The following is a 21,173-nucleotide window of genomic DNA, read 5'->3' on the forward strand; positions in this document are numbered from 1 at the left end:
AGGGGTGAGGGATGTGTGTTTTAGTTAGAACAGCGGGCCTGATTTCCTTCCTGACAGAGAGGCCCAATTATTAGCTGTGACAGTTTAGGGAAATTGGGCGTGAGTGTGATGGGACAGATAGGAGCCGAACAGATAGGAGAACTGATAATTGTTCAACAGACGCCCAAGTCAGGTAGAAATCCAGCGGCAGGATTCACCTTGCTGTGTTTCATGTAATGCCAAAAAAAAAGAACATTTCACGATTCACAAATAAGACATTAGGCAAATAAATTTCCATAGATGACTAACAGAACCCAGAAAAAAGTCTTCCCTTTGTTTTCACTTCATTCTCCTCCTCTCACTCTCTCTTCCTCTCTTTGTGTGTGTGTGTGTGTATGAATGACTTGGCCTGTATTTGTGCTGGCAGCATACATAAGAGGCCCTCTGTGCAATCGGACAAGGTGCCGATATCTCAGTCATGTGACAGTGACTTCCTGTCTGTGTGTCAGACAGCAACTGAAGGCTTGTCAATACAAGCTCGTGCTCACATCCTTTCCCATCTCCTCAAACACAAACTCACACAGCCAGCAGGGAACCGAGAAAAAAAAAACTTCTTTCTCTTTTTCCGCTGTACGTAAAGCTTCTCCGACGGGATGGAATGAAAACTTTAGACTATGACATTTTCTATTTTTACACACAAAAACTATAATTGCTCAGTTATTATCTGAAAATTTGATGAGCCAAGGTCAGAGAGTGAATTAGTTTTTTGCATTAGTTGAAATCGGCGTGACAGATTATCCCAACCCGAAATTCTGTAATATGTTTGCTTTTTATCAAAATTAATTAGTTTATATGGATGTTTAACAGTACACAGCAGCCGCACAGTCTCCATCTATCCCATCTACAATCCCTCCAGTCCCAGTTTTTGCTTTTTGGCTTCGCAGACTGCACAACTCAGAGAGCGCCTGGAGGCTATTTCAAAAGACAACACTGCCCTCTTATGACTAAATGGTGCTATTAAAAGGAGACGTTCATGCTGGCTTTACTCATGTAAAATGGGCTGCAATTTGGCACATTAAAAGTCATGCAAAAAAGGTGTAAAATGCTAATATTCTTTGCAAGCATCTTTTAGTTAATAGTAACTTAAAGGTGGATTTTGCAGATTTTGTTAAAACTGACCATTTGCCTGTTAAATGACACAAACACACTCACAAACACAGATCTCTGTCTACACTGGCAGCATCAAATATTCTTGCTTGGACTCATACATGCCCGTTTTTGCGACTACAACCCATCCACTCTCTGCTTAACATTTGTCATTGATTGCAGCCAAGCCCCCATTGGCAGGTCTAATTCATTTACGAACTTGTCATTCCACATCATTGATTAAGTTGTCCTTCATCCCAGCTTTAATTATATGCAAAGATAAAAGATTTTCTCATTATTGTGTTTAATCTAATGAAAGGCCTTGTGCTACAGCAGAGGCCGGTTCAGAGGTCCAGACTATTGACCTTGGAGGGCACAGCTAGCGGATGAATGTTTTTAATTAGACACAGCAAACGGCTTTGGGGAGGTTGTCTGTTAGGCTGGAGGTTGAGACAGGTTAGCACGGAGCAGTTTAATAGATCCCAGCAGGTTACTGTCTCTCACCTGTGTTGTCTATAGCTCAGGACTTGTCACTGTTTAGCGTGCTGCAATAAATATCCAATTTAGCATTTGGTCTTTTCAAATCTCGATTCTCATCCAGTGATGTGTTTTCTGTGGCAAATGAAATTGAGATACAAGTAGGTGAGATTACTTAATTTCATTGGGATGAAATAATATTTACTAGGCTAACAGATATTTGAATAAGAGATCAAATATTGTGATAAATTTGCTTTTCATTTAATTTTCAACACTGTCTAACTGTGGAAGTTGTTCTTCAAGCCTTTGAAACCTGGATAAACACCAGTTGTCTTGTGCTGCATTTAGACGCCTTTTACAAGCTTTTTAACCTTTTGAAACATGAATAAATCAGTTAAAGAGGGAAGCATGGAGGGAAAGCACTGAGCAAGTTGGCAAGAAATGTCCCACTGACTGCAAGAAATAAGTAAAAGGTGACAAGAAAAAGACCTGGATTTTTTTAAAGGGGAAATTTAAATAAACAACAACAAAAAAACACCCGAAGACAAAATGTCCAGAAAACAATATAATTTATTTATTTATTTTTTAAATCAATTTTCTGCATTGGGTTTCTTGTTTGTTTTGTTGTTGTTTGTTTGTTTGGGAGGTTGTCGTTTTTTTTCCTTCCAATTTTCCAGTAATCTTGTGATTTTTATTTTTATTTTTTACTAATATCTATCTAATATCTGTCTTAAAGGGTTAACTAACAATATTGGACTTACATTTGAAGCTTAAGCCGGTCATGACAGTAACTTCAGCCACTGTCAGTAGTGTGTGGCTATTTGCAGAGATGTAGAGAGTACTACAATATTTTACTTGAGTACTGTTACTTAAAAGAAGCTTTCCTGCGCGAATTTGCACTTAAAAAGTAATAAGTAGGTAAGTTAAAATGGACTCTAAGTAAATGCATTGCATTGCATTGCATTTTAAAAAGGGAAAAGGGGGGAGAGTATATGAAAATGTAGCCTATATGATAATGCTGTAAGCTATTAAAATAAAGAGCATTAACATGTCAGCACATCGCACCACAGAGCCCTTATGTCTAAACCAACAATATCTAAATATTCCTTTTCTTTAGCTGGTACTTTACAGCCTGTGCATTACACAACCGGAAGTGAAGCCAAACAAATGAAACGTAACCTTAATAGCTGGACAACAAATAACACCAGCTATGAACACAGCTTCATGTGCAACAAGTAGCCCATAACGAAACTACATCAGCTAAATAAGATTTCATGTCAGAATTAACAGCAGAATAAAACACAGATTACCAATGCAAACAACACAGGTGTATCCCCAAACTCCACAGCGGCTGAAGCCACAAACACATGCAACCCAGAAAAGAGAGATGCACACATTTCCACACGTACACAATGTTTAAGTTGTCCTCTGTGCAGTGACCTACATCCACCATCATGACCGTGTTGTTGTACTCACCTGAACATCGAGCCCCGCGAGGTCCTCCACAATCTGCTCCAGATTCAACTTCTCTGTTCCTCCATTCTCAAAGCAAAATATAAACAGTTTATTCAGCCTCTCTTTCCCAGTGCAACCACTCCGTTCAGTCTCTTTGTCCCACTTAAACCAGTCTACTCGGCCTCTTCGTCTCTGCGCGTCTCTAAGTTTTCCAGTATTTTTGTTTTAATGACGCTCTACAGTCACATCGGGGATTATTGTCACGATCAGCAGAGAGGCCTCACACACTAAAAAGTTCCCCAGTGAACACAGAGGTCAGCATCATGAGTATTTTAGCATTCAGCGTGTTAGCGTGGCCCGGTGCATGGACGCACCTGTTGGGTACATGCTCGGGTGTGTTTGATTTCAGACACTGTGCGTGTTCGCTGGGCGGTGCATCCTAAAAACAGTGATTAGGGTAGATGCAACTTTTTTTTAAAAAAAACCAAAAAAAAACCAAACCTTTGTTTAAAAAACCCTTTAGGGACAATATTGCTAACCGATACTGATAATGACGCAATTATTTAGCATACTGAATTGCTTTACATATTTCCCACACCCTGCTTTGCTAGGCCCAGGTGGACTGCTTTGATTTTTCAAAGTAGGCTTTATGGTGTTTGCATGTTGCATTATCTATAGTAACAGAAAGACTACATGAAAAAAAACACACATTGTTCACCTATTAGCTCTCTTTTCTCTAAGGGTGATAAAATAATGTTTAATGTTTTATTTGATGCATTACAAATGTGTTTACTGCACATTTCACAAAATATTTGTAATAAAAAATAGTGAACGGGAAGGGTTGTTTCATAGAGTTTTTAGTGTGAAAAGGAGTTGACATAAGGCTTTTTAAATTTTCCTTACCTCACTTAACTATGATTTTATCTATCACAGGATGCTATTTGTCAGTCAGCTTTCTGAATGACACATCAGAAACAAACAAACAAACAAAAATAAATCACAAGTTACAACAATTCAGTGATAAAATAAAGTGACTGGGACAACTTTTTGCATGTGATATTGCACTGACTGATATCTTCAGTCAATATGAATAAGATGCACCAGTCTATAATCCTGCAAAATAAAGGATGACATTAAAATAAGATTTTTTTTAAAAAAAAAAAAAGCATTTCCAAACATTTAAGCCTAGATGAAAAGCCTTGTATTAAATAATCACAGCATTCATTCCAACAGGTAATCTGTTTTTGTTGTTGTTGTTTTGTTTTTGTTTGATGCTCTCGTCATGTTTACAAAGTTTGACATCACCATCACCTAATGAAAAAGTTATCAGCAAGTTAAATTGGATTCAGACATTATTATAATAATGTGTGGTACTGTTGTGTGAGTTCAGGGGCACCTATTTCATTTCCCTAATGGTACATTAGCATCTTACTCTTGATGACGGCCTAATATCAGTTGCTCTCAAAATATGCTCATGTTACAATTTTCTGACGGATAAGACCTGTTATAAAAAACATTATGTTGCACATCATGTCACTTTATCACACATTTTCTAATCAAAAGCTGTAAGGCCTGGAATGAACAGTTTGTTTTTTGTTTTGTTTTTACCACAGAAGTAGAAATCAACTCACTAAACCTTTGCTGGTATTTCATGCCATGAAGCAATGCAACTGGAGAAGTAGCAGGAATCACACTTATAAAATAACAGTAATAATAGAGGTAGAGGAGTTATGCTTCAAAGAAATAGGGGTTCCTAGGATAAAGTTGGCGTTTCCCAGCAAATGTATTGTTGAAGCCTGAAAGTACTTGTATCCTTGAACCATATATTGTTTCCCTGCTGGTTCCATCAGTGGCCTGTGAGCTATAGTGATCTTTTTTTATACATTAAATACTAAATGAATTGTCCTACTTATACAAACAGGACTGAGAGGTGTCTAAATTGAGGGTCTGAGTTGAGGCAGATGCAACAGACAGAATCCACCACTAGAGGACAGCACTGCCTCATATCAGCTGTTCTGAAAACAAAGTTTCCCCTTTCCCACCACAGCTTGTAACACCAATAAAAATTGTGATACCTCCAGAGTCAAACCCGCAGAGCAGAACAGATAATTGAGGCTGTCATTATTTTTTATTTTAATTCAAATAAGCAATTTGTTAGAGCCCAGACTAAGAACTAAATTAAGTTGATTTTACTTATTTCTTTTTTTTAAACTGCATTTAATCTCTAATTAAAGTAAGAGTAAAGACCATCCATATTACTCTTGCTAAATCACCACCTTTACTGGCACTCAGACAGTAGTAGGACATTATAATCAGCCTACTATCCTTCATCTGAAATAATAAATGTTTCCTTTTAAATCACCTTGAGCAAAATATAAAAAGGAAAGTGAAGATGTAACAACAGCAGTAATGATTTGTGATAATACAATTGGCTCCTTGTCTTTTTAAAATATGCCAAAAAGTCTTAATTTACAAGGCAGCACACAAAAATAGGGAACTCCATACTTTAGCACATCATCACCACAATTATCATCACATTGTCAAACAAACACAAAGACAAAAGGCTTGATTATAACATTTTGAACACGAGTGCTTCTCTTATAAATCATGGACAATAACATTTTTATACATTATTCAGTAGCTGATGATGCTGTCTCATTTCCTCTAGCGCCACTGATGTGATGCATGGAGAGCAAAATCGACTAGATTTTGGAATTCAAGTCAGTTCTTTCCCTAACAAATGGAGAAGATGACAGTGATGAAAAAGAAAAAGCATCACAGAGTTTTCATTTATTCGAACTACTCCTATTCTCTTAGTACTGGATTTATTTTCCTACATTCTCACACTTTACACAGAAATTCAGTGCATTAAGCAGTTAATGTATATTGTTCCATTGCAGCACTAAAAGATTAAATATCTCTTTCTGTATTAACAACCTTTGCGACCTGAAAAATCAGAACAGCTTCAAATGTATTGTAACTAACTGTGGCCCTGACCATTCTCACTCCATCCATTATGAATAGATCCACTCACTGTATGTCACAAAGACTTATGGTCCCATGTTTACATCCACTATCCATCTGTTCACAGCTCATTCAGCTCCATTCAGTATGCAACCATTAGTGGTCCATCTCAGCATCAGACTCTTGATACACTGTAAACGTTCACTGTAAACACAAATAATCCACCCGATCCACTAGGTGGCATTATACATTCACCATGTCGTCCTCGTGTTTCATTCATACATTGATTGAGTCAGGCCCGTCTGCTTGAAGGTCTCGGCCACCTGTCTGGAGTGCTGCATCTTAGCTGACAGTGCCTCTAAAATATCATTCTGGTCCACAGCTGTGGCTGTCCGGTAAATAAACGTCCCCATTGACTCCAGACCTCGCATACCCAGATTCACCCCACAGCCTGGAGGATTAAGAAAAACATGCATCACAGACATCATCAAATTAATGGTCGACAGATTATCGGCCTGGTCGATTATCGGTGCCGATATTTGGCATTTTGCTGATTATCTGTACCTGCATCTTATTTTAATGAGCGCCAATACAATGGATTAATGAAAAATATTTATTATTATTTATTATTTATTGTAAATGCATATCGGTTCCACTATCGTTAATGCATTAAATAAAAATCTTTCTCAGTAAAGCACAGCGCATAATCATCATAAGAAGCATACGGGTCCTTATTTTGCAGACAAATACTAAACTGTACCCTTGAAATCATTGTTACGACTTAAATAAAAAGAAGGAAGCAGCACAATGAAGACAAAACCAGATAAGCATCAGCTGAAAGGCGTCGGAGTACAGTAATGAGTCACACACAGTCAGAACACATAAAAAATAATTTATCTCTCCTTGCATCTCCCTTAATTTCCAACTCATTTTGTTTCATCTATTGAAACAGCTCTGTGTTCTGCTTGTCTCACCCTCAGCAGTACTTTGAACATAGAAAAGATCAGAATACCCCCTCCAGCTTTCAGCAGTGCAATAACTTGTTTTACAGACAAGCGTACCTGTGTCGAAGTTGAGGACACGTGCCGCCTCCCCCTCCACAGTGACTGCCACATTGTCCCCCTCTATGTAGGCAGCACTGATGCGTCTGTGTGATAACTGAATCTCAAAAAGACGACGGCTGCACTGCATGTGGTGGAGCGTCACGTCATTGAGACGAGGCTCTATGTCTGTCTTATAGACGTTGAAGGATTGGTGGAAAATGTTCTTCATGATCTGGGCAGCAAAACAGAGACAGGTGATTTGTAGCATCATAAAAGGTCCACTTTAACAATTTTTAACCTCACCATCTTGTAAAGTGACTTGCTTACGAACAACACTGCAGATTTACACATCTGAAGGCTCAGATGTGCTCTGATCAAACCAGTTTCAGCTTAACTTGAGCGTTTCTTTATAATATTAATTTTTTTTTTAATTTTAATCTGTTGGTTGGAAAAAACAAACCCAAATTGAATATGTCATTTTGAGCTCTGATGAATTTGCATGTTATGTTAATCCGGGCCCAGCTATTAAATTTCTTTTTTTTTTTTTTCATATCTTCAGTTATTTTTTCTTGTTTTATTTTGTTACTCATATGTGTATCTTGTTTCAGATACCTCACTTCCTGGCCTTTTGTGTTTCCTGCCTGTGTGGTTACCTTCCCCACCCTGAGTAGTTTCACCTCTCCCTAATAACCCTGCTTCACTTGTGTATTTAGTCTGCACCAGTTAGTCTTCATTGTTTTATAGTAGGCGTTATTCAACTTATAAGATAAAGACAGATGCTTTATTTGTTCCCGTGGGAAAATTGGTTTGCAGTAACAATCATTTGGATCTGTTTTATTTGTTGCCTGTACTTCTTATTTTGCACATTTTTTCTGCATTTCATTGGGAAAACATCTTATCAAATAATGAAGAAAAGGTTACAACCATGAAAAAAAAATCATTGGCTGTAGCCATAATTCAAATGTTGTCTTTTAATAGTGTTCTATGGGTCAAGACCAAGTCACACATGTCACACTACCATTACAGGTTTTGTTGCATCCTTTCATCTATCTGCACCAAAGCAACTGTGACTCATAAAAACACTTTGGCATTTTATGTTGATGTCGAACACTGCAGAAGAAAAGCTGCCGTGTTCCCTCTCATCGATTCTACAGTAATTGTGAGTATTGAGTGACAGGCCTCTCTTGCTCCTTTTCTCTGCTAAACTCTGCTCTTCCTCGACCCATACTTGCACAGTCATCTGTTACCAAGTAACAGTGCGTATGATGCCACCCACATAGCAACAAGCGCTCCAAGGAAGGTTTGTACCTGTGCGTACTACACCACACATTGTGGCCACAGGCTACAGACATGACCAGAGCAGTTTTTGACATGAAAATGAAGATAAAACACAAACTGCCCAGTGATTCGAAACACACCCACAGCCTGTTGTTGAGCACAGGAAGAAAATATGCTGCCCTCAATTTATTCACTGATGTGTAACAGCAGGGTACAGATGGCCTCTACACACACACACACACACACACACACACACACACACACACACACACACACACACAGTGAAGTCTATTTTCTCCTCCCCCTCTTCCCCCATTTCTTCAGCTCTCTTTGGCTCAGACACACTCACGCTCAAATACATCCACAGACTCCAACACTTACTGACACAAACATACACCGACATACAGACACTAATGGACTCCCACAATAGCACACTCAAAGGCCATTTGCTGAATGAAAGGTGAGGAATAAGTAGCTAGATGAGGCAGCCCTGTGGCCAGAGTTATCATTATTTGTCTCTCCTTTGCTGTAACACGGAACCACAGCTGTGTTTTCTTCATACCCAGACGCTTTATCAACAACAAGCAGCAAACAAAGCTCAGAAACATTATTTAATCAAAAGGACTCTTACGGAGGCGTTGGCTGTGTGCCTGAGGAAGCGAACCATCTTGGTGTCAGAGGCGGGGCAGGCAAGGGCCATGTAGCGGTTTCTGAAGGTGCCATAAATCTTCAGGTGGAAACCGGGTTTGGCCGTGGGATTTCGGTGCTCCCGGAGCGCCTCCACTCCGTAAGCAGACAGGTCGAAGTAGAGGCTGTGAGCACGGATCTCAGGAGTGGGAACCTGGAGTTTAAAGACAGAGTGAAAGAAAAAACAGAGGAACAGCAGTGATATTAGTGTCATATTTGATATCATCAGTTGTAAATCTAATTCTTAACATAAGTGATGCGCATTTACCACAGCTGCCTGTGAGTTGTTGTCACTGGAGCGGAGGTTAATAAAATCTTGATTTTTTTATTCAATGGTTCAATCTGACTCCCCATTTCCCTAACAGCAGAATTGATCAGTTTTATTTTTTAGAATCAGAATCAGGATCAGAAATACTTTATTGATCCCTGGGAGGAAACTGTGGATTGTTACAGTCACTCTGATGTCAAACATAGACAATTATAGTAAATAGAAATAAGAGAAATAAATATCAGCACAAAGTATATAAAAATATAACATACAACAGTAAATCATTTAGCACAAGTGTGTAAATATAAAAAAATATAAGTATGTATAATGTGCTGAGTATGCCAAGGGTGTAAAAAATATAAAATGTAAAAGATTACAATAATGAACAATAAGCAGTAGTATGTGAATATTTGAAATTATAAACATGTACAATGTGCTGAGTATGTAAAGTGTGTGAAATACAAAACTGTGCCTATGCTACAATGCAATGCAGAAAAACTGGTATGTAAGTTAAAAATATACATATGTGTGTGATACTACAACAGATACATACATAAGTGAGAATATCAATAAGAATATATACACTATGTGGAACATGGGAAATATAGCCTACATTGGAAGAATATAGCACAGAGGATTGCTGTGGTTGAAATATTGCACCAAAATATTGCAGTTAAGACAATGATATTAGAAATTATTTCACCTTAAAAACCCCATTGCACATTTGAATTATAATAAAAAAATGATTTTAATTTTAATTGTGTGAATTAAGTCACAGTGCCGGTCTACTAAATAAGAATGTTAAACACTGGAAAGGAGGAGCTTTCAGTGACAAAAACCAGCCAAGTTGGATCAGACAGCATTTAAAGCAACCAAGGGAGATAGTGAGGGAACAGAACGGCGACTGGGAGAGGATGGTGGGGACGACCAGGTCATATCCTGGGAGGTAAATTCAATCACTACAGGAAACAGCCAGAGAGAAACGGGTCCAATAAAAGGCAGCCACACAGCCACTAAAGAGAACGTGATATGAATGGTTATGGTGGCATAAAAAAAAGCAGAGACTATGCTTGTGTCAGATATTAGACCTGAGATCTTGACCTGTTTATTTAGTTCTCCAAATGAATCCTCTGTTTTGTGTAGACTGTCGCTGCATATAATCATTAGAGCAACCTTTTGTCTGCACAAGTCAGTAAGTGTGAAAAATATCAATAATAGCGCAGATTGAGGAGCTGACTACTGCGGTAAATATCATTTGTCTGCATCTTCAACGTCAGCGGACCAGCAGGGATGTGACATTTGTTTGTCAGTCTGTCTGCTGCACCATATTCCAGATATTATACATTTGTTATTATCCAGATCACATAACACCAGTATTGGCTTCTTGCCACTGGCTTCCTGTACGTTTCTGGATTGATTTTAAGATTTTATTGCCTGTTTTTAAGCTTTTAAATGGTCTGGTGCCACCTTTTCTAGAAGAATTACTGTATTTTCATACTCCAGTAAGAGCACTGAGGTTGATGGATCAGATGCTCCCGGATGTTCTCAATAGTGGGCACAAAACCAGCAGCAACTGAGCCTCTGCGGTCGCTGCCCCTGAACTCTGAAACAGCTTACCAATGCAAATAAAAAAAACTGCTTAGACAAGAGAAACCTTTAAGTTGCTTCTGAAAATCCATCTCTTTCAGTTGCTGTATGATTGATTTGAGCCTGAAAACTTAATTGATTTAATCTTTTGTTGTTGTTTTGTATGATTTTATTTATATTTTAACTGTTATTTGTCAATTGTTTTTAATGTCTTTGTTCATGCTCGGCATCGATGAAAATGAGGGTCCCCCTCAACTGATTTCCTGAATCTTAAATAAAGGTTTGAGTGAATGAATGAATAAATGAATGTTGTGCCCCATCTTTCGTTGAACTGAAAGTTGCTCTAATGTCTTTATTCTCTCTTATATTCTTATTGCCATTTCCTTCTGTATTTATCTGCTTTGTATTTTATGACTGTAAAGCACTTTGGTTAAATGTGGTTGTTTTAAATGTGCTCTGCAAATAAAGTTTGCCTTGACTTAAGTTTGAAAGGAGCTTTGCGTAGGATTTGGTGGCATCTAGCAACTGGCTAAAACTTTTCCCAGTTAGGATTTCTTCACAGTTCATTCTTTAGGAGGGTTGACAGAGAAGAAAACAAGGGATTAAAAAAAACACTGAATAAAGTAGTTTCATGTTACAAATTAGTGTTTTGCCGATGCTGTTCGGCTTGTTGCAGAGGAACTGCTAACTATGCTGGCGTAAGCTAAAATGGGAAAATGTGAAAGGCCCTATTTAGAGACAATTTTTGGTTTTTCCATACTAAGTCACTGCAGGAACAAGGCGGTGCAACATGGCAGACTCTGCGGATGAGGACCTGCTACCTATGTAGATATGAACGGCTCATTCTAACATTACCAAAACATGATTGTTATTTTCAGGTTATTTTACACTCAAGAAAACATACTTCTTGTATCATATTTCAATATATCCCCCTAAATCCTACACACTACACATTTAATTTCTTGATCTGCAGCTTATATAACACTACACAGTCAAAGAAATAATGAATTAACTTTTACTCTGTGGAAGGGAGTTTACCTTATTTATCTATTCAGTCATTTCAGTGCCTCTTGGCAACATCACTGAGTCATCATTCAAGGAACCATCTGCTTATATAATGTCAAATGACCTTTGGCACACTATTTGGAAAACATTGCAGCTGATGTTTTGATATCTTGATTCATATTCACCTGGCAGGGAGCAGATTATGAGTCTGGCCAGGGGGGCGTATTAAATCGCAGGCTTTATCATCGCTGTCACCTGCCTCCTAACAGCTGCTCTTATCATATTCAATGAGTAAATCAAGAATAGGGCCGATGTTGATGCTGACGAGATCCAACAGTCTGCTGTAATCTGGCTGTTTATATGAGAGTCAGATATTGTGCTCAGCTGCTATTGGCAGGGCCACATCACTGTTTGCTCAAGTCAGCCTTATGAGGACAATAAAGTCGCCTTCACTGTAATATCCTGCAATATCCTGTTTCTGCTGCCTTCATTCTCTATGCAAACAGCAACCTGTTGGTTATTGCCTCAGTGTGTGCACATGAATAAGTGCGTCCATTAGTGTATGTCTATGTTCATATATGGGTATACAGATTGTGTGTTTGTGTGTCCTGACCTGTCGCTGGTCTAGTCTCTCTATAGATGCGTTAGCGCCAAAGGCATGGCACGACTCCACAGTGTAGTCAGAGCTGATGCCCAGCACCGAGCAGGCGTCGCCACACGACCCATCGGCCACCACAATCACACGAGGCCACTCATTCCTCGGGATCCGGCGCAGGTATTCCTCTGTGAACTAAAGCAACAAGAGATAAACAAAATACAGGGAAAAAAACAGTTTAATGGATATTAGAATTTAATTCACTTTCATAGCTTCAAATTTTTTAATTTATATGTTTTAAACTGATTCTTCTGCCAATTAGTCAGTTGGGTCCGGATTGTGGAAAAAAAGTCTTCAACACACAGCCTTTAAAACAAGTGATGATTGACGGGACAAACAACAGAAACATACAGTATATACTATATACACATATACTGGTTCTCTAGCAGCAAATAAGCAGCAAATCCCCACAAGTGAGAGGCTTGATCTAGGTAATGTTTGATATTTTATACAATACTTAATTATTTTGAAGATAACAACTACTTCAACTACTTTTAATTTTAATCTGTTCTTTAAATCATTTTTTGTTAGAACTTTTTTTTAGTGTTTAACATAGGTAACACACACACACATATATATAAAACATTTTACCTAAACCCCCTAGCAGAAACCCAATCCACATTACAATTTGACTTAGTACCTTAAAGTGTAGAAAAAAGAAAAAAGAATTTTTGGGGGAAAAAAAGACAAAAAAATTATAAAGAGGAAAATAAATAAATAAATACTACTACTTCTACTACTACTATAATAATAATAACAATAATAATATTTTTGTTATTATTATTATTATTATTATTATTATTAGTAGTAGTAGTAGTAGTAGTAGTAGTAGTAGTATTTATTCTTATTATACCAATTATAATCTGTAATAACAATAATCATATGGGGTCTATGACTTTGTGGGGATGCACAGAAGATCTTTCGATTTGTCAGTGAAGGAGGGCACAGATGGTTGATTGTTTGTCATAATGCATTATTGCTATTAACATCCCTATGCATCTTATATTCAATACAGATTGTGGTCAATGATTCTGTGAGCGAGAGAATGAAGAGGCTGCCAACGAAGTGCTGACATTTTTTTTTGCTGATGTCAGACCAGCAAAAAGTGCACACAATCTGGTGAAATGAGAGATCTAAAGAGAGGTATCACTCTATGGGACCAGCTTTGGAAAATATAGCACTTTAATATCAAGTAGGTCAGACAAGGTTAAAGAAACCATTTTACAGAAATATATATGTCTCCTGTGGAATTCTAATACATTTGCAAAAAAGACCCCATGTCTCCATATCAGCTTGTTGTTGACTAATCTCTCTAATTTTGTATCAGTTTTACTGTTGATACTACTAAGTTTACTACTACTTTACTAAGGTTTCTTAGAGTTTTATGGCCATATTGGGGATTTTCTTTTTGTGACTTAAAGAATAAAGTCAGAATTTTATGAGAAAGAAAGTTGTAATATTACGAGAATACAGTTGTAGTTTTATGAGGTAAAAAATGGTAATTTCATGAGAATAAAATTGTAATATAAAGTCATAATTTTACAAGAAAAAAGTTATTATTCGACGAGAATAAAGTCATATTTTTAGAAAAGGGGGGAAAGGGATAGTATATCATGGAAATAAACATTTTGCAAACTATAAAACAGGTGGCGTGCTGTGCCACACACAGTCAACAGGTAACCTGCTGACCTCGCCTGTTTTATTGTTTTCTTGCAATATGTTTATTTCTTGTAAAAATATGACTTTATTTTTATAAAATTATGACTTTTTTCTTGTAAGATTACGACTCAACTCTGGTGATTTTACAACTTTTTTTCTCATAAAACTGTGACTTCATTCTTGTAATATTACAACCTTCTTGTCATAATATTATAACTTAATTGTCAAAATCTAACATTTTTATTTCTTTAACATGGCCCTAATCCTCCGCTGTAGTTTCTAATTATAATTTGCATTACTGTAACTTTGACCTGACCAAACATTTTGATTTCTCCCTCGCCGGCTGCCTATTAATCAAAGAAACAGGTGAGTTTTATTATACATTTACAAGCCATTAAAATGGGCTCCAGAGGCTGTGCTAGTCTTGGCAACAGTGCATCTCTCTGAGAGATTTATTATTATGCCCGTGTATGCATCGCTGCCCCTCAGTAAAACACCAGGTACTTGCCTGTGCAGAGGAGGAGACAGAGCAGGACAAAGTGAGTTGGGAAAAGACTGACAGGCTGAAAGGGAGAATAAAAGGGCCTTACAAGGGATGCAAGAGATCTCTGTTAAATCCATTTAGACTGCAGAGAACAGGTTATTTAAAAGACCGTTTTTGCATTCCCAGACCTTTGAACTCCTGACAGGCTGGGAGGGTGAAAAAACCATTCATCAAACACAATGTCCTGTCTAATCAAGAGGAAATTGCAAACTTGGCAGTAGCTCTAAATAAAACTGAAGTTTGTTGTGATCAAAGACCCTCCTGACCTTGTCTTCCGTCTACCAAAGGTTGGTGAGTCACTGGATAGCAGGGAGGACAGCCGCAGCTAACAGGAATGACATTAAGGAGGAAAGAAGCTGCTGGCCAGAGACGAGCAGCAACACACAAGTGTGCCACCACGACAGCTATGTTTTCTACTGTCACAGCATCCACAGTGACAGTCTAGTCCAACCTTAATAGAGCAGTGATTAAGTCTGGCTCTGGTTTCCAGCCATGACACAAATATTCACTGAACATTTCATAACTGTTTGACCTCTCTAAGCACTTGTGGCTTCTCTCTGAGAAACCCCTCTGAGGTTTTTGTGTTAGTAGGTTACGTATTTCTTTGGCCTAAGTTGAGGTCTGGCAGGGAGGTTCTGTTCTCATGTTACTGTTCTCTTGGTGTAGGAGTTATGAAGCCCACAGCGAGGGCTATACAAATAAACATAACTTTTGTAATAAAACAGGGATAACCTTCGTGATTTAACATAATGCATCGATCACACTTTGTGGCCAGGTGCCAGAACACACATTAACGCTTCACTAAATGTGCATGTGGCTTGGGGATACCCTCAGAAAATCTGTTGTAGAAATGTGTAATTAAATCCTTTGTAATCCAAATAGGATTATAGTTTTAATCCATTTTATTTTGGTGATATAATATTTTTGGATTGGAATTTGTTTACTATATTCTGTCTTTTTCTTTCCACTGGCCTAAAAACTGTAGCGAGGATTCTCCACAGGTTTGAGGTCAGCTTACATAACAGGTTATTTCAACTGATGAGCCTGCTTTCAGTCCGACATTATACAATGTTGTTTTATGAGCAGTTTTGGGAGAACTGTAGAATAGTATACCTACAGTATGAGAGGTGTAAATGAGGAAATGTAAGGATGTTGTCTGCTGCAGCACATTTTACAACTAATAATAACAACTAATAAAATGATGTTTGCTGAGAAAAGTCAGTTCTCTATGTTGTGCTTTAAGGGAAAACAGGCTCATGTTGAGAGCATCAAATGGCTCTTCAAATGTCAGAAAAGGAAGGAGTGAGCTACAGTTTCAGACAGCAGCCTTGCTCAGGGGCTTCTGATTGGACATCGGATCAGACATCTCTGTCAGCATCACAGCTGATAGCTATCAGACCTCTGCTGAAGTGGAGGCACACACCAGCCTCCTTCTTTTGACTGCTGCCACTTGGGGAGGATCAGGTTTTGACAGACTATGATGGCACAGTCATTACAAAATGAGGAAGTAGGGGACTTGAAGTCTATCTCATCTCTCTGCAGAGCTATCGCACGTTATTTCCACATCAGTGCTCTATGTATTATTGATAAAATGCATGAGGAGATTTAAGTTTTATAACATAGGATTTAGTTGTGAGAGTAGCACATGAGGATTATTATAGACCAGTGATACTCAACTTCTGGCCTACGGGCCAAATCTGGCCCCCAATAGCAGGGTGGTCCCCACGAACATTTGCAAATTCAGAAAATTTTGCCAGGGAATTGTTTTTGTACTGTTAGTATACATAAGGTGCAAGAGTGCATAAAAAGCATCAAAATAGAGCTGGTTTATTGAAAAGGTGACAATGCCCCGAACCCCTTGACAGAGGTCTTAGCTCAGCTCCTAATGTCCTAAAATCCTAGAACATCCTAAAATTCCAGAAACCTCAATGTCCAAAAACCCTAGAAATGTCCTCAAATCCTCGAAACATCCTGAAATTCTCAAAATCTAAATTCCAAGAAGCGCCCTAAAATCCTGGAAATGTCCTAAAGCTCTTGAAACATCTTAAAATCTTTGAAATGTCCTAAATTCCAAGAAAGGTCCTAAAATCATAGTAACATCCTGAAATCCTAAAAACGTCCTAACATCATGGAAACATCCCTAAAATCTGGGGCTGCTGACTGACCCCTGGCCACCTGTCATTTTGTAAAAGTGACCCCCAAGTAAAGGAAGTTGAGTATCCCTGTTATAGACCTTCAAAAGCCTTGAGGCGCCACTGTGACATATGGTTGCCTGTAAGTTGAAATCAGTGAGGATGCTTTACCTTGGTTCCCAGCTGCACCTTGACGTCCACTTTCTGTTTCTTCTGCTCCAGGATGCTCAGCAGGTACTCCTGAAACACGCCTATCCTGGTGAAGAAATGCTCGTTGTGCCAACAGCCCTCCATGTTATCAAAGTCCACCCCGAGTCCCAGCAGAAACTTCACACTGCGGGGATCCAGGGCGATCTGCTGTGGCCGGCAGAGCAGAGCGGTCCGGTACCTCTCATCCAGCACGGTCAGTTTCAGCACCTTACCGGAGCGGACAGCGACCAGCGCGGCCGTCAGCCCCACGGGTCCCGAACCCACGATGAGCACCGAGATCCTGGCCCGCCACTGTCTGATGCCGTCCAGGCTCACTTTCACCACCACGTACACGGCCACTGCCACCAATGTGCTCAGAGCGGTGTCATAGGCGAGAGCGCGGAACCTCTCCTCCGCGTTTTCCCCGGTGCCGCCAACTCCAGCGTTTTCTGGCTGCAGCCCGTCCATACTGCGAGCAGATATTATACGATAACGAGAGCCAGCAGCTGTATCCTTCCTTATCAGTTAGGCGAGCGTCCTCTCCACATCTGTGCATTCACTGAAACAGAGAAGAAGGCTTTACGTGCACCATGCTCACAGCCACGCCAAACCAGCTGAGACTTGCCACATGCGTCCTCTCCGCTGCCTGCGCTGCAAGTTCAGTTGTTTTCTCTCGCTCTCTCTCTCTCTGTCTGTCTATCTCTCTCTCTCTCTCTCCTGAAGTAGCTACTGCATGTGTCTACAGAGCGTCAGCACAAAACGAGCCGTTTAATGTATCAGCAGTCTACGCGTAAAGGTTTACATTTAAATAATATTTTTAAAAGTGCCAGGACTTCATAAAGTCAATGGAAAACTACCCGTTGGCATGTGATTGTCCCGTCTTAAAATCCAATAGATGCTTAACAGCGAACTGCAGGGGCTGGACAATGTGCTTTGGTTTTACTCTGAGGAATTATTGATTTACTGTTGCTAAAACAAGAGGGGTCGATTCTTTCTCTCGGTGTGTCACTCTCTCTCGCTCTCGCTCACGCACGCGCGCACGCGCGCGCAAATACACAAACACAAGGACAGACAGTGGCACAGTGCACCTACTGTATAATCTCAAAGGACTGATTATAAAGTGTAGAGACATCTACTCCTGTTTCACAACAACAATGTTCCCACGGAAAGACAAGTGCTATAAAAAGCAGGAGGCGACAGATCTGATTAAATGATGAGCGTCAACATGAGAGTCATTTTAAAGTTGAAAGATTAAGAGAAAAGCCAGCGAGGAGAGGAAGTCTGCCTGTAGAAAGCTTGACATCCTCTCTAATCTCTCCTATGCCATGCATTGCCATCTCATTTCTTACAGCACCCTGTTAATCACCAGCTCCATCTATGCCACATGTGGGTTCAATTTTGACATTTGTTTCCCTTTCTGTCCCCGTCTGTCCTCTCTGAACTAGAGAAAGCACTGGTGGTGGATATACTTCACCATGGTGATGGTTCCGCAGAGGACAAGGCCAATTTATATAAAAAGATCCACTGATGTGGTGCAGCTGCTAAAAATGAGATTGTAATGGCACATTGGAGGCAGCAGAACAGAGATGAGGATGCAATCGTAGCATTTCTCTATTCATTTTTATATCTGTGCAAGTGACCTGCCCAGACCTCTCCTCACAAAAATGTACAAGTGCCATCCAAGAGAAGACTCAAAAAGACCACAAATTACAATAGTTATTTTGTATCTCTTTGCTGGAATTGCAGAGATACAAAATAACTACAGGGTGGCAAAGTCACCACAGGAGACACAGAATTGCCCGAAAGAAACATAAAAAACTACAAAAGACACAAAATGACCTCAGAGACCCCAAATACAAAAAGACACAAAATCACTACAAGAGACACTAAATTATTGCCAAAAGACACAAAATGAACTCAGAGATACAAAATTACTACAAAGGGACACAAAATATAGAGACACAAAATTACCTCAAGGAGATGCAAAATTACTCCAAAAAGATATAAACTGACTTAAAAGAGACAGAAAATAACTATAAAAAGACAAAATCACCTCAGACACAACATAACTACAGACACAAAATGACCTCAGAGACACAAAATTACTACAAAAAGTTATAAAATGACCTATCTCTGTACTTCATCTTTGTCTTTTTTGCTACTGCATCTTTTCTCATATTGTGTAGACTAAAGGCCTGATGTACCAGAGTCATCCCCTGCATGCTGCATATTGCTTATGAAGGGAATGACAATAAGTTTTACCTTGAACCTTGATATGCCTCTCACATAAATAACAAATATAGAAGCTGAATAAATGAATACTGTGTAACCAATGAAATGCATTCAGCGCTGTATTCCATCATCGAAATTCCTCATTATATTCCTCCTCGCTGCTGCCACCCTAGACTCGAATGACTTCGATGCATCACATTCATCAGAAGGTTTAGCATTTTAAATAATGCTCTGACCTTTAAGCCCCATTTGAGCCCTGCTAATAAAATTAGCACTTTAAAGGTGGGAAGGACATCAATTTACCAAAGTGACCCCTGATATAAGCCAAAGCCCTCACGAGACTCACAGGGAGGTTCGTATTTGTTGCTATGACTATGACAGGAAAGTGCATAAATCCATTTAAATCGCAGAGGATCCAGAGACAAACACACACGTACCAAAACAGAGAGAGAGGTATATTGGTGTCATACACCGCACCTCCACCGGTAATTGGTTTCCACCTCTGCAGGTGCCTGGCAACGATCATACTGTCCATCCAGTCCAGATGAAAAGAGAAATGAAGCTCTAATTACAGTTAAGACCTGCGAGCTGGCAGGCAACCGCATACAAGGCACTTCCCTGGAAATGAATGGAGAGCAGTCACCTGGAAACAAAATGATGGGCTGAAATATTCTATAATGGCTGCACCAATGATTGTATTTGTAGTACTAAACAGTTGTTTTGATCTTAATGCAGAATTAGTCGAAAGGACGGCTTGTTGAAGACAAATTAAAAGCACATAGTTCACATCTTGCATTCATGAAAAATTTATAAGCGGACTTCATATTGTTTTTTCATGTTTTGTTTTTAATATTTTACGTATATTGAGATTGGTTGAAGATTATCTCACCTACTTCACCAGCACTCCCTCACATGATGTAGCATGAAATAATACACTAGAAAACAATTGAGCAGCACTTTTGCTTTGATTTCCACATTGGCATGCTAATATATGCAGTTACACAGAGGCGATGGAGATAATCCTTCCACGAAGCCTGGGGATTTGAATGTGATAATGACACTGAGTGGATCCCTCACACGTTCTACTCTGACACAACCCTGAGTCTGAACAAAAGGAGCACAGAAAGCAGGTTTTTATCAGCTTGCCCACATCTTACAGCCAGTAATTGGGCCATGCATAGATCTGAGGTCATCAGAGAAAAAAAAACTAGTTAGGCCCCCTCATAATGAACACAAACCCTCATTGTTGTCAGAGAGTTCAGGCCGTATTAAATCATTATATTCATGCACAGGGTCACTACCCAGAGAATGAGATGATGCCACCCGTTAGTTTGCGGTCTTTATAACATTTTTGAATAGTGTGGACGATTGGAAGAATAAAGAGACAGAGATTTCAGTCAAAATTTTACTTGACTTTAAGTACTGGAGTACTTGCTTTTAAAAAAATACTTAAGTATTATAAAGTATATTTTCATGCAGTAGTTTTAAATCCAGCAAAGGGACTTTTTGCTGGCTGCTAACTGCAGGAATCTCTCTCTGTGTGTGGGGCGTTTTACTGGTATCATGTAAATACTGGTGTGCAGATACTGCAAGCTCCTGTAGGTCTTGTACGACCGCGCATACATGAGCATGGCTCCCTCACTAGGAGCTACATGCAACCGGCTACAACAAAGCTAAAAACATGAAGCCAGTGACGTTTTTCAAAACAACTCTGCACATAAGGGCTTCAGGACACTTGGATAACTTCAGAACGAACAGTATGGAGACATTTTGTGGTTTTATTTTGAATTTTTTTTATCGTTTGAATCCTGGTCACAATTTGCTTCAACAGTTTGGGAGATGAGTATAGCGCCTTTTTTCCCCAGATAACTTT

At 39.1% G+C, this 21,173-nt stretch overlaps 1 protein-coding gene across 1 annotated transcript; it reads right to left on the bottom strand.

Annotated features, from left to right (window-relative positions):
• Nucleotides 1–6,055: 6,055 nt before the first annotated feature.
• On the bottom strand, nt 6,056–17,536 carry si:dkey-234i14.6. The gene is made up of 5 exons (XM_042496100.1): nt 17,051–17,536; nt 12,503–12,679; nt 8,974–9,183; nt 7,083–7,296; nt 6,056–6,472 (listed from the first exon to the last, which is right to left on the bottom strand). Exons 1-5 carry the CDS (start codon nt 17,534–17,536, stop codon nt 6,294–6,296), a joined length of 1,266 nt encoding a protein of 421 aa, XP_042352034.1. The 3' UTR covers nt 6,056–6,293.
• Nucleotides 17,537–21,173: the final 3,637 nt, after the last annotated feature.

The sequence above is a fragment of the Plectropomus leopardus genome, chromosome 11 (genome assembly GCF_008729295.1).
Source record: "Plectropomus leopardus isolate mb chromosome 11, YSFRI_Pleo_2.0, whole genome shotgun sequence".
Taxonomy (NCBI): domain Eukaryota; kingdom Metazoa; phylum Chordata; class Actinopteri; order Perciformes; family Serranidae; genus Plectropomus; species Plectropomus leopardus.

Bases quoted from the DNA above. Each gene is read 5' to 3' on its own strand.
- si:dkey-234i14.6 (XM_042496100.1), bottom strand. From the start codon at position 17,536: ATGGACGGGCTGCAGCCAGAAAACGCTGGAGTTGGCGGCACCGGGGAA. The intron at 12,680-17,050 runs GTAAAGCATCCT...TTGTTGCTTTAG, and splicing joins AGGTGCAGCTGGGAACCAAG to TTCACAGAGGAATACCTGCG. The intron at 9,184-12,502 runs GTCAGGACACAC...TTTAAACTCCAG, and splicing joins AGAGACTAGACCAGCGACAG to GTTCCCACTCCTGAGATCCG.